Raw genomic sequence first — 12,602 nt, 5'->3', positions numbered from 1 at the left:
CAAAATAAAAATAAAAGCTAAACCTAAAAACTAAAAACGGAATTAAAATTGAATTCTGATTATAAAACAAAATTTGAAACTGAACTCTCCTTAGAGATAGATCCTCTCATATTTATAGGAGTTCTCCAACCCTAATTAGGAGATAAATACTAGCTAATTATAAAAAATAAATATTCTAACTTTCTAATACTACTTGGCTTCTTCCTTCCTGATTTGTAGGCTTAAAACTCTTTAATAGACATCTGAAAACGTGATGGAATTGAACAGATTCGCACTTGATTTATTTGGAAAGATTTCTGCCCGTCTGCTTCTTAGTCTTGTGCAAGACTAACTCCCAGTTTCGACTTCAGGTCTTTAAAACAGTTCCAAATTTTATCTTTAGTCAAATTAGCTCCAAATAGTCCAAATTCAGCTCCTTTCTTCATAATAAGTCCATGTAGAGGCATAATACACAAAACAAGCAATAAAACCCGTGATAACAATCAAATCGGCTAACAAATAGCATAGCAAGTGGGTATTTTATCGCTGAAATAGACACTTATCAGCTTGACATCAGTATAAATAGAGTAATCCCAGCTTGAGGTAAATATATTCATTCATTTCTATTAAGCTTACATTTACAGCTTTTGTTTACTAATTGTGATCATCCTCATTGCTTCCCATAAACTGACTTAGACCTCGGAACAGGTTCCCTGTACAACGCCCTCCTTTTGATAAGCCTAAAGAAAGAAAAAAAAATTGGACGAAAATTCTCATTGCCACGTCAGTAAAACTAACGTTATTATATATATATATAAAATATTCCTGAAAGTTTGATGAATAAAAAATGGGATAAAAAATTTGGACAAAAAATTCTCTTGCCACGTCAGTAAAACTAATAACGTTAAAAGTCCCCGATTCTTTAACCATGATGATCTCATTCATCTTTTAACAAAACAAAAAATTACTTGCTTATGAAAACGTAAAATCACATTGGTATTTTTGAAATTAACTCTTGTTTTTATTATTATTAGGGATAAATTTCAAACTGGATTCTCTAACATATAAAACTTTATAAGTTATTTTTAATGTTTTCAATTAAGTTCAATTTTACTCTAACTTAATAGAAAATTTGAACGAACTGATTTGAATATTTTTTAACTGTTGTATCAAATCTTTCAAACAAAATTTGTGGATAAATTGAACAAGTTTCATGTATTTTATCAAGTTGTATATAACTATGTTAGTAACAGAGTAAATATTTTAAACACTTTTATAATTTTCTGAAATAGACATTTATCAAACACCTCACACTTGCCCAATGCTTGTCCTCAAGCATACCAGATCATGTCAACAGTTCTTAGCTCTAATGATTTCGTGTTTACTAACCTTTCCCGATCCCCTCTCATAATGCAAAGATTATCAGTCATTAACTCTCCAAGTCAAGAATTTATTCATGTTTAAATACACAATGTAACTACTTGAAAAATCTCACCAAATAAGCTTTTGACCATGTACATGAGAGATGAATTAAAATCAGCAGCACCCTCACAGAGGTCACTCATTGCACTCAAGTGTTTTAGGCTATGATTAATTTTTCAAGAAATCGCTCAATTCACAACCTAGAATGAAATTACCATAAGCTTGCCAATATATCAAATCTCCACCACTTAGTATGAATTCAAGACACTAAATCAAAGGGACTTAAAACAGGGTGTAACATATGTTGGGGGTAAGGTTTGGAAAGGAAAGGAGGAAGAAAGGGAAACCGAGAGTAGTAAAAATGTACATTCTACTCTGAAAATGGCCAAAACGGAAATCAAAGCTCAATTATTTACAAACGACTTGCAATTCTCAAACTTCAGAATGAATGTTCAAGATGAACTTAAACAACTATAAACAGACTGAAATGAAAAAACTAACAAGAAATTTTTCTTTGTTTCTTTTTTTATGTCTCTCACTTTTTTTTTCTTCTTTGTTTTTCTGAGGCTTTTTTTCTGATTTTTTTAATATACAAAACCTTTGAACTAGAACAAGCAAGCTGCTATTTTGCAGACTAATGTCTATTTAGACACCTTTTGAAGCACAACCACATATAATATAACTAAAGGACTATTCAATTGGATCCTCATACTTTGGTGAACCTATGGTTATTTTGAACACGGACATTGCTCAAAGCAGCAACTAAACATTGAATAAACTCAAAGAATATACAGACTTTGAAGGCTAAAATGTCCCTGGCCAAGAGACTCGAACAAGGGTTGTGTCAAGAATAGGGAAAAAGCTCAAATGTGGCTAACTAAGGGCTGGTACTGTTATTTTTGTTAGTCTTGGGCAAGACTAAGGGTTCGAATTTATTTGAAATGGCTAAGAAAAGAAACCTACTGCCCTTATCATTTTTAATGTTTGAATACATCAGATGTGGTCTCGAAATGCATAACATGGCAAGTTCTAGAATTTCAAACTAAAATTGGACAACACTCAGATAAATAAATAGAACAAAATGTAATGTTTTGTTCTGCATTTAGGCTCAAAATCTTTCTTTAATTAGGGATAAAAGTGGTGTTGCTTCATTCAAAACATCTTTTCATGCCACGGGAGATTAATCAAGTAGTTCATATGCATCTTTAAGGCAATTATGCAATCCTGACCCTTTGAAATCAATGACCTTACTCAATACAAGACTTAAGGATTTCGGTACTAAGTTAGCAACCTAGTTTCAATCAAGTGCAGAATAGAGAGCTAGCATTGGTATTTTTAGGGACGAAGCAAGAGGTGGGCACCTCACACTAGACTCGAGCATATTTTCTGATTTTTTTTCTTTTGAGGCGGACATCTCACACTATTTTAACACATATCCCATAGAATTAAACCCAATTTGACAGCAGCAAAGTGCATATAATTCACTCAAAATTCAGCAGCAAATTAGCACAAAAAACCAGAAACTTTGCATCAATAAACTCAAAAAAATTCAGCAGCATATTCAGAAATTTATACCAGTAAATCAGCACCCAAAACCAGAAAAATTTGCATCAATTGACTCAGAAAATTTCAGCAGCAAATTCAGAAATTTAATCCCAAATATACCAACACAAAATATAGAGTAAATCAACATTTCTAATTAAACTAAAGACCCCTAAATACCTCACACTTAATTCTCGTATTGTCCTCAATGCGAAACAAAATATGATTATAGGATGAAGGGCAATAAAAAAAATTAAATGAAAGAGAAATAAGGAACTGCCCTGGTGCGAATAGCCATTTGATGATGTAGTGGAATGGTGAGGGGTTTATCTGCACCGAAGTTGACAGTGACGGGTCTGATCGGTGCTGTGTACTGACTGCTACATGGGAGGGATGACGACCTCCTTGAGTTGTAGGAACGGTGGAATCCGAATGGTGAAGGTGGAGTGTGGATTCGAAATTGGAGAAAGATTGGGGAATGGCGATGGTACTTCGTTAGAAAATGAAGGAAATGGAAATATGAGGGTGGTGGTGCTGGGAATGTAGTGAAGGGGTCGAAGGAGAAGTAGGAATTAGAGAGTGGCGGTGGTGAGGGATAAGTGGAACTAAGGTAAAAAAAAGTGTGATTTAACAAAAATTGAAAAATTAAAATAATGGTGAAATCAATTTTTTTTTTCCTTTTTAACCCCTCTTATTCAGCATATTGGGCCATTCCTCTCTCTCTCTTTTTCCTTCTCTTCTTTGGGCCTTTATTCCTCCATTCTTTCCTTTCCTCCATATCTGTAAATCAAAAACCCAGAAATTGTAAGCCCTTTGAAGAAGATGATGGTAGTTAAGTTGGTTAGTTAAATAAAAAACAAATCAAATGAAAATGAAACTATGAACATCAGTCTTGGGCAAGACCAATACTGGGTTGCCTCCCAAAAGCGCCTCTATTTAACGTCTTTGGCCAGACGTCTGTGATTTTACATTATCCAATTCCTAACCGTTCATCCTCCTTTCCATCCCAATCATAACCAAAAATACTTTCAAGATTGTTCGGGTTACTCTTTTCCTGCACAATGGAATCAATCAAGCCAACCTGAAAAGCACAATTAAATTCAATTGGATATAAAATTATACCCTCTTGAATATCCAAATTTTCATTAGCCTTAGATGGGTCAATCAGAAAATTTTGCTCTGAATTTATGATTGAATTGTTACTTGCATCCAAAACATAAAAATCCTTTGAATAATCTAACTCATCGATAGCTATGTAATTTTTATCATCAATTACCTTGTCATTTTCTATTATTTCATCTTCCTCTAACGCATAGTCATGAACTAAAATTGGAGTGGCTAAATTCAAAACAATTTCATTAAGAGACATACTAGAGGTTGATGAATTAATAGAATATGATTGATAATTATCTGAACTTAATTGGTTCCAAAAGAAATTGGGACATGGAGAAAGGTATGGATCATAATAATGATGAGAATCCCACCGGTACTCATCGATTAGGTGAAGCACATAATCCATAATTATGCAAAATCAATCAAAGAAAAGAAAAAAAATGCAGTTCTGACTATTAATAAAATTAAAGCAAGTTAAACTAATCCCCGGCAACGGCGCCAAAATTTGATGGGTGTCGAATCCACCAAAAATAATTATAACTTTACTTGACCGAAATATGGATTTGTAAAAAGGGTAAGCAAAGGTCGAACCCAAGGGATTAGTACTGATTTAACTAAATTAATAACCAAAAAGACAAATAAAATAAAATGGGGGGTTTTGAGTAGATTGATTACCTAAGTTAACAGGAATAACGAAATCAAAATTGAAATTAAATATAGTAAATAAAGAAGCTTTCAGCTAAGGGGTCCTCAGGCAAGGAATTCAATTAGTCTTGATCATTGACAGGTAAAATAGACTCTTATACACATACCGGATCAGTTTGGAGTATTCTTCCTTAATATTATACTAGTCAAGCACGGCAAATAACTAGTTCCTAATCAATAAATAATCCAGCCTCAGCGGTCAAGATTCAATCTATTGACAGCCTTATGAATTAGAAGAACCCGACCTTAGCCAACCGACACTCAGCGTAGACGATTCAGAAACTAAGTCATTTGTTCATTCGACTCAAATAAATCTAATTACTTTTGTATTAATGTCACATGAAAGACAATCTCAGGTTGTCAAATCTGAATCTATTCTTTCAAATACAAAACTAACTTAATTTATATTATCGATTGCTACTATGATTGGTTCGTTTAGGTAAAACTCTAACTTTACCAATTCAGCCATATGACAATCCAATTCAAAGAATGACCTGCAGTTATCATTCAAAGTGTGAATAATCAATTGAGAATAAATCCCTAAAATGCAATGAACAAATAAGCGGTAAGATTTATAAGAAGAATTAAAGCACAACAGTCTCACAATAATAAAGAAAACCTCCTTTGAATTAACCCTTAACCGAAATTGGGAGTTTAGCTATGAATAGCCATGGAGAACAACCCTTCTCTCTTGTGAAAGAGAGAACAAAATAAAAATAAAAGCTAAACCTAAAAATTAAAAACGGAATGAAAATTGAATTCTGATTATAAAACAGAATTTGAAACTGAACTCTCCTTAGAGATAGATCCTCTCCTATTTATAGGAGTTCTCCAACCCTAATTAGGAGATAAATACTAGCTAATTATAAAAAATAAATATTCTAACTTCCTAATACTACTTGGCTTCTTCCTTCCTGATTTGTAGGCTTAAAACTCTTTAATAGACATCTGAAAACGTGATGGAATTGAACAGATTCGCACTTGATTTATTTGGAAAGATTTCTGCCCGTCTGCTTCTTAGTCTTGTGCAAGACTAACTCCCAGTTTCGACTTCATGTCTTTAAAACAGTTCCAAATTTTATCTTTAGTTAAATTAGCTCCAAATAGTCCCAATTCAGCTCCTTTCTTCATAATAAGTCCATGTAGAGGCATAATACACAAAACAAGCAATAAAACCCGTGATAACAATCAAATCGGCTAACAAATAGCATAGCAAGTGGGTGTTTTATCGCTGAAATAGACACTTATCAGCTTGACATCAGTATAAATAGAGTAATCTCAGCTTGAGGTAAATATATTCATTCATTTCTATTAAGCTTACATTTACAGCTTTTGTTTACTAATTGTGATCATCCTCATTGCTTCCCATAAACTGACTTAGACCTCGGAACAGGTTCCCTGTACAACGCCCTCCTTTTGATAAGCCTAAAGAAAGAAAAAAAAATTGGACGAAAATTCTCATTGCCACGTCAGTAAAACTAACGTTATTATATATATATATAAAATATTCCTGAAAGTTTGATGAATAAAAAATGGGATAAAAAATTTGGACAAAAAATTCTCTTGCCACGTCAGTAAAACTAATAACGTTAAAAGTCCCCGATTCTTTAACCATGATGATCTCATTCATCTTTTAACAAAACAAAAAATTACCTGTTTATGAAAACGTAAAATCACATTGGTATTTTTGAAATTAACTCTTGTTTTTATTATTATTAGGGATAAATTTCAAACTGGATTCTCTAACATATAAAACTTTATAAGTTATTTTTAATGTTTTCAATTAAGTTCAATTTTACTCTAATTTAATAGAAAATTTGAACGAACTGATTTGAATATTTTTTAACTGTTGTATCAAATCTTTCAAACAAAATTTGTGGATAAATTGAACAAGTTTCATGTATTTTATCAAGTTGTATATAACTATGTTAGTAACAGAGTAAATATTTTAAACACTTTTATAGTTTTCTGTGATTAACCTTAATATGGCATATTTAATTATTGGCATGTTAATATATTATTTGTAATTATCTTAATAATAAATAAATTTTAGATATAATTAATATTTTAAATACCCCATTAGTTAAATTAATTCGTTCAAGGATAAAATTAAATTTACTTACAAACTTGTATCATTTGCTACATTAAAAGTAAATTTATACTTCTCTACGTAAATGTGGACATCATCTTTTAGGCGCATACAACACATTTATTTTTATTTTTCTTTTTGCAATGGAATAATCAATTGATTACATTTTGTATAAATTAGAATGCTAACTGAACATTTTATACAAATTGAAGTGGATAATCCAACTTTTTGGACAAGTTTACAATCCAAAATAATGTATTAAACCTTTATTATTATTAGGCTTAATACATCATTTGCCCCCCTGAACTTGTCTAAAAAGGTTGATTGGCCTCTAAACTTTCAAAGTGTTCCGATAACCCCCTCAAATTGCATAAAATATTCAATTAGTCCCCTGAATTTGCGCAAAATGTAATCAATTGATCACTCGGTTGTAAAAAAACTAAGCTAAATGTGGAAGATGTATTGCACGAGTCTTAAAAAAAGTAAAACGACCAAAATCAGGGTATTCGGTTCTAATATTAGAGAAGACAAGTTGTATAGTTGAACAAGCAATAACTTCATTCTTAATCTATTTTTGAATTATGTAATAACATTTTAAGATGTGTGGAATATATTTTTCGTATTTAACTTACTTTTCTGCGACTGAGTGATCAATTGATTACATTTTACGCAAGTTCAGAAGACTAACTGGATATTTTATGCAAGTTGAGTGAGCTATCAGAATACTTTAAAATTCAGAAGGTCAATCAAACTTTTTGAACAAGTTTAGACGGTAAATAATGTATTACCCCTTATTATTATAACAAAAATTGTGAAAGCAATCAATAACTAAGGTCAGTCTCAATTTAGGAATTCAAACAGTTACGTTTAAATGCGCATTTAAGTACATGTTTTCTTACAGTGCCCCAAACTAAATTTGGAGCAAGTGTGATGGCCTACGTCTCCAATAAAGTTCAAAATTCCTTTGAAATGAATTTATTCAAGTTTAATTATGAAAGACATTGAAATCTACTTCGACAGGTGCCGATTCAAGTGATTCAACCCAAACATTACCTTTTCAAAGTATTGTTCACAAAGCTCCGAACAGCATTTCTATTAGGAGTGCTTGGGAGGATGCTTGACGAGGTGGTAGATATTTAGAAGATTGCCTTTTATCGAGTAACCAAAGTCATTTAGTTTTTTTTTAATAGTAACATTGTCATTTCTTAGCATCTATTTGGTACTTCTATTTTATCTTTTTTTTTTAATATAAAATATGATTTAGTTGTTTACGGTGTCTTCTATGGTTACTTTGTTTTTAACAAAGTAAACCTTACTGGATTATTTTCACCATTAGATGATTGAATCTAAAATTCATCCAATGGTAAAAACACACAAAGTAAAGATTACTTTGTCAAAAACAAAGTAACTATAGCATTTACCAGTTGTTTACTATTGTTGTATTTTTATAACAATATTTATAATTAAAATAAATTCTACATAAAATAATGATTTGTGGTTGGAGTGAGGGACGAATCCGGTATGTGAGTAATGGGGGCAGTTGCCCCTGTCGCACCCTGGCTTCCGGTGTTTCGCAGGTCGGGGTGCGTGGCCGGCTCGATCTTCCTTTCTCGTGTTTAAAGGTTTTGAGTCGCTACCAATCATCATTTGGAAATATGTGTGCGGGCGTGATTGGTCGCTCTATCTGTTTGAATTGACTCTGTGTGGTTTGATTTTGATAAGGATGGTCTTCGGAGAGATTTAAGGTTCGTTTTTTCGGTTACGTGTAGGGAAGAGATGTGATCTCACTCTACCCCGCCCGACGTATCGGTACTATCATGATATTACATGCTGCTATTTGTTTTGCTTTGAATTTCGGTATAAACCAGGTACTCGTGGGTTTTGGGGTTATTGGGTTTTATTTTTGTTTCAGTTTGGAATTACGTATATAACATATACGCAATTGTATTTATCAAAAAAATCCTATTTTTTATTTTACGTATATCATATATGCGATAAATAAAATAAGGATTTTAATAAGGGGGATTTTAAGTTTATTATTGAATTCTACTGACGTTTTCACATCGTTTAGAATCAACTTGATTTATAAATTAGAATGACGTTTTCACATCAATTCGAATTGATTTGGTTATGAATTCGAATGACGTTTTCACATCGATCCGAATTAAGTTGGTTTACGAATTCGAATAACATTTTCACATCGATTCAAATTAACTTGGTTTATGGATTCGAATGACGTTTTCACATCGATTCGCATTAGTTTGGTTATACATTCGAACGACGTTTTCACACCGATCCGAATTAATTTTAGTCGTGAATTCGGATGACGTTTTCGCATCGATCCGAATTAATTTAGTCGTGAATTCGGATGACGTTTTCACATCAATCCGAATTAATTTAGTTATGAATTCGGATGACGTTTTCACATCGATCCGAATTGGTATGGTTATGAATTCGAATGACGTTTTCACATCGATTCGAGTTAATTTAGTTTACGAATTCGAATGACGTTTTCACATCGTTTGGGATTAATTTGTTTTATTTCTTATTGATTCGAGATAACATCTCGAATTGATTTATTACATCTCGAATTGTTTTATTTCCTAACAGCTGGTTACTTGTTTTTACCGATGGAGATCGGGTTCTGAGATTTGAAGGGTATTTGCGTCAATGAGGCATATTGTGTCTTTTGGGTATTTCTAATATTTTGTGTTTTTTCTTTGATTACGTACTTCTTGAGGGAGATTTCTAAGAGTGTGATGTTTATTGTGTATGCCTCTATTATTGTCTAAGGAATAACTATTATATTGCTCATTATTATTTGATATAGTGAAAGATTTAAGCGGACTATAATCTTGTGGTTTTTACTTCTATAATGAGAGGATTTTCCTCATAAAAACTGGTGCGTGTTAACTTTAATTATTGTGGCTGCCATTTGTATTATCACCTTATAGTGATTTTAACTATTTCTCTATTTGTTAGTTTCCTTAAACATTAATCAAGTTGGGAAAGGATTGGTAACAAAGGTTAATTTCACACTATTGTTGTTTCCCTTGTTGTTGATTGTATTTCCCATCATGTATGATATGCATATATAGATTCCCTTTCTAGGAGCAGTTATTTTTCTCTTTTGTTTTAAGCTTAATATTAGTTAGAAGTTACTCCTCTATATATAACCTTTGGAACAAAGCAAAATCAATGAGAAAGATTTAGGCCCGTTTGTTTTACCTACTGTGTGCTTTTGCTGTTTGTTGTTACGGTTTACTGTTTGTTATTGCTGTTTGATGTTTGCTGTTACGGTTTGCTGTTTGCTGTTTGCTATTGGAAAAAACTGTTTTTCCAAAAAGCAGAGATTCTCTGCTTTTGTAAAATGTTGCTTTTCAGGTGTGAAAGGCAAACAGGAGATCACTAACCAAACACCTAATGCTGCTTTTCAGATTTAAAAGGCAAACATGAGTTAACTAACCAAACATCTAAAACTCTCCCTTTCGAAATGAAAATGTAAACAGGAGCATGAAAAGAAGCAGCCAAACTCACCCTTGTTCTCATTCAATTCTTCCTTCATCCTTAATTTGCTTATTACGAGCAAGCACACTAGCTAGAGTATAATCTTATTCAAGTATAATGTTTACATAGTACATAATAATAATAATAGATAATATGAGTTCAATATGCAGACAATTGAAGGGTAGATTGAGCACTATAATGTTAACAAACTGTTTAGCTCCTTGGTAAATCTTTCCATTGCTTGGCTTGGTAAGCTAACAGGCAGCATTATTCCATCTTGTTCATTTTTATTTTTGAAAGGCATATGAAACAAGCAAACTGGTGCACAAAAAGCAGGTCCACCATACACAGCTTTACCCCATCCAAAATCAACATCTTCAAATCCTGCATATCTCAAATCGGACTCCGTATACCGACTCATACTTCTCGGTAACCGAGGCCTACGTTCATTCACAACCATCATATCCGTTACTGACCGGACATACTCTTCATTCACCTTGTCTTTACCATTTCTTACCAATTGTAATGCATAACTTAATGGATTCTCTATTATTTCTTTCGCAGTTGAATTCGACATGGAAAACACAATTGCATTCCCGTAATAACCAGGTGGTATTAGATGTTTAAGCTTGTTACGAAGATTAACTGGCCAATACACACTCGTCTCTTCTCCGGAGTCTACTTGAAGTGCAACAATGCGACATTTCCATACACATGCTGTTACTATTTCGAAAGACGAACAATTGCGGAGATGTTGAGGGATAGTTCTGCGTAAAGCTGAGATTTCTGTTGCTCCGAAGAAGAAAGATTGACAACATAAATCCGGAGGAAATGTGGGATGTTTAGCAGTGACATCAATGTCGAATTCAGGAAGAAGAGATGTGAGTTGTGGTGGGTTTTGGGAGATAAGGACATGCCTTTCCCATGTTGGGAGCACAGTGGGGGAAATTGACCCTCTTGCTATTTCACCTACTGCCGAGATGAATTGAACTAGACCTGCTGCATCGCTCATTGTATGGTTCAGAAGTAGACCCAAAATGAAACCCCCGCAATTCAATCGTGTAACCTGTCACAAGTAGGGTAAAGGTATTAACTTAAACTTCTAAGCATTAGTAATGTTAGGAGTGTTAAGGGCTCAAACAGATACTTAAGGTCGAATAATAGTTTTAGGGCCTCAGCGTTAACTAATAGCTGGTAGCGGTGTTTGCTAAAATTATATTAAAATGTTTATTTTGAGAATGATAATTGTGTCAGTAATAAATAACTACAAACAGTTGTTCACGAAAAACTCCAAAAATAGACTTTTCCTGAAAAGCTAATGTTAAACGCTAAACGCTTTTCCCAAAAGTTAAAACAAACACCCACTTCTAACACATCCGTTCACACGAATGCCCCTTGCACTTGAAGGATACACAATACAGACTCGTTCCAATGTGTGTTTAAATTCATAAAAAAAAAATGAGGAGGTTCTTCTATTCGAACCCTCAACTTTGGTTCAAGAGCTCGGGTAACATGTGAAGAAACCAATTAAACTAAAAGTTCAAACTTTAACCTTTAAAGTAGAGCAACAGTTCTATTAACTAGTTGTTTGATCGGATACCTGGACAAGCAAAAGAGGGCTGTGGAGAATTCCATGGAAAGCAGTGACACCAAAAACGAGCTGATCAAAGCATGGAAATGGAGGTAAAAGTGGATAATTGAACTGATGGAGTGAAACATCAGCATCAGCCTCAACAAACAAGATACCTTCTCCGGTACATTCGACTGTAAGTTTCCGCGAAGGACCTTCTCTAAGCCTACCTGCAAATGGATAGTAAAAGACAAGTGTTTCAGAAATTGCCTTCCTTATGAGCTTAACAGGGTCTACCCCATCCATGGAGGGATTGTATGGATAAAACTGTATCACAGGAATGTGGACTCTGAGTGTATCTTGATCATCTAAGTCTGATAATGGCTTGAACTCGTGAGGGGTGGGCTTTGCCGGAGTTATAAGTTCAGGCTCATGTCTGTGAACATTGAATATTAGGGAGGTCGGAGACATGGTTCGAAATCGATTAGCCAAGATCAATGGATGGAGTTGGAATTTTTGGTTATTGTTGTTTGGGAAGAAGAGTGTTGATATATAATGATAGATGCATATACAGGAGATGTTGTTACATTAAAATATTAATGTTGACTTTCATATTCTCTACACCCAGAAATTCGCAATTTTGCAGGATCGAATAATTTGGGACGACAAAGGTAA

At 33.4% G+C, this 12,602-nt stretch overlaps 1 protein-coding gene across 1 annotated transcript; it reads right to left on the bottom strand.

Moving 5' to 3' along the window:
* Positions 1-10,550: 10,550 nt before the first annotated feature.
* On the bottom strand, positions 10,551-12,398 carry LOC136207346 (benzyl alcohol O-benzoyltransferase-like). Its single transcript, XM_065998613.1, has 2 exons — positions 11,958-12,398; positions 10,551-11,423 (listed from the first exon to the last, which is right to left on the bottom strand). Exons 1-2 carry the CDS (start codon positions 12,396-12,398, stop codon positions 10,551-10,553), a joined length of 1,314 nt encoding a protein of 437 aa, XP_065854685.1.
* Positions 12,399-12,602: the final 204 nt, after the last annotated feature.

This window comes from Euphorbia lathyris, chromosome 9 (genome assembly GCF_963576675.1).
Source record: "Euphorbia lathyris chromosome 9, ddEupLath1.1, whole genome shotgun sequence".
NCBI lineage: Eukaryota > Viridiplantae > Streptophyta > Magnoliopsida > Malpighiales > Euphorbiaceae > Euphorbia > Euphorbia lathyris.
This window is presented reverse-complemented; position numbering and strand designations above follow the sequence as displayed.

Excerpts from the sequence above, each read along its gene's own strand:
- LOC136207346 (XM_065998613.1), bottom strand. The coding sequence starts at position 12,398 with ATGTCTCCGACCTCCCTAATATTCAATGTTCACAGACATGAGCCTGAA. Across the intron at positions 11,424-11,957 it reads GCCCTCTTTTGCTTGTCCAG|GTTACACGATTGAATTGCGG; the intron begins GTATCCGATCAA and ends TACTTGTGACAG.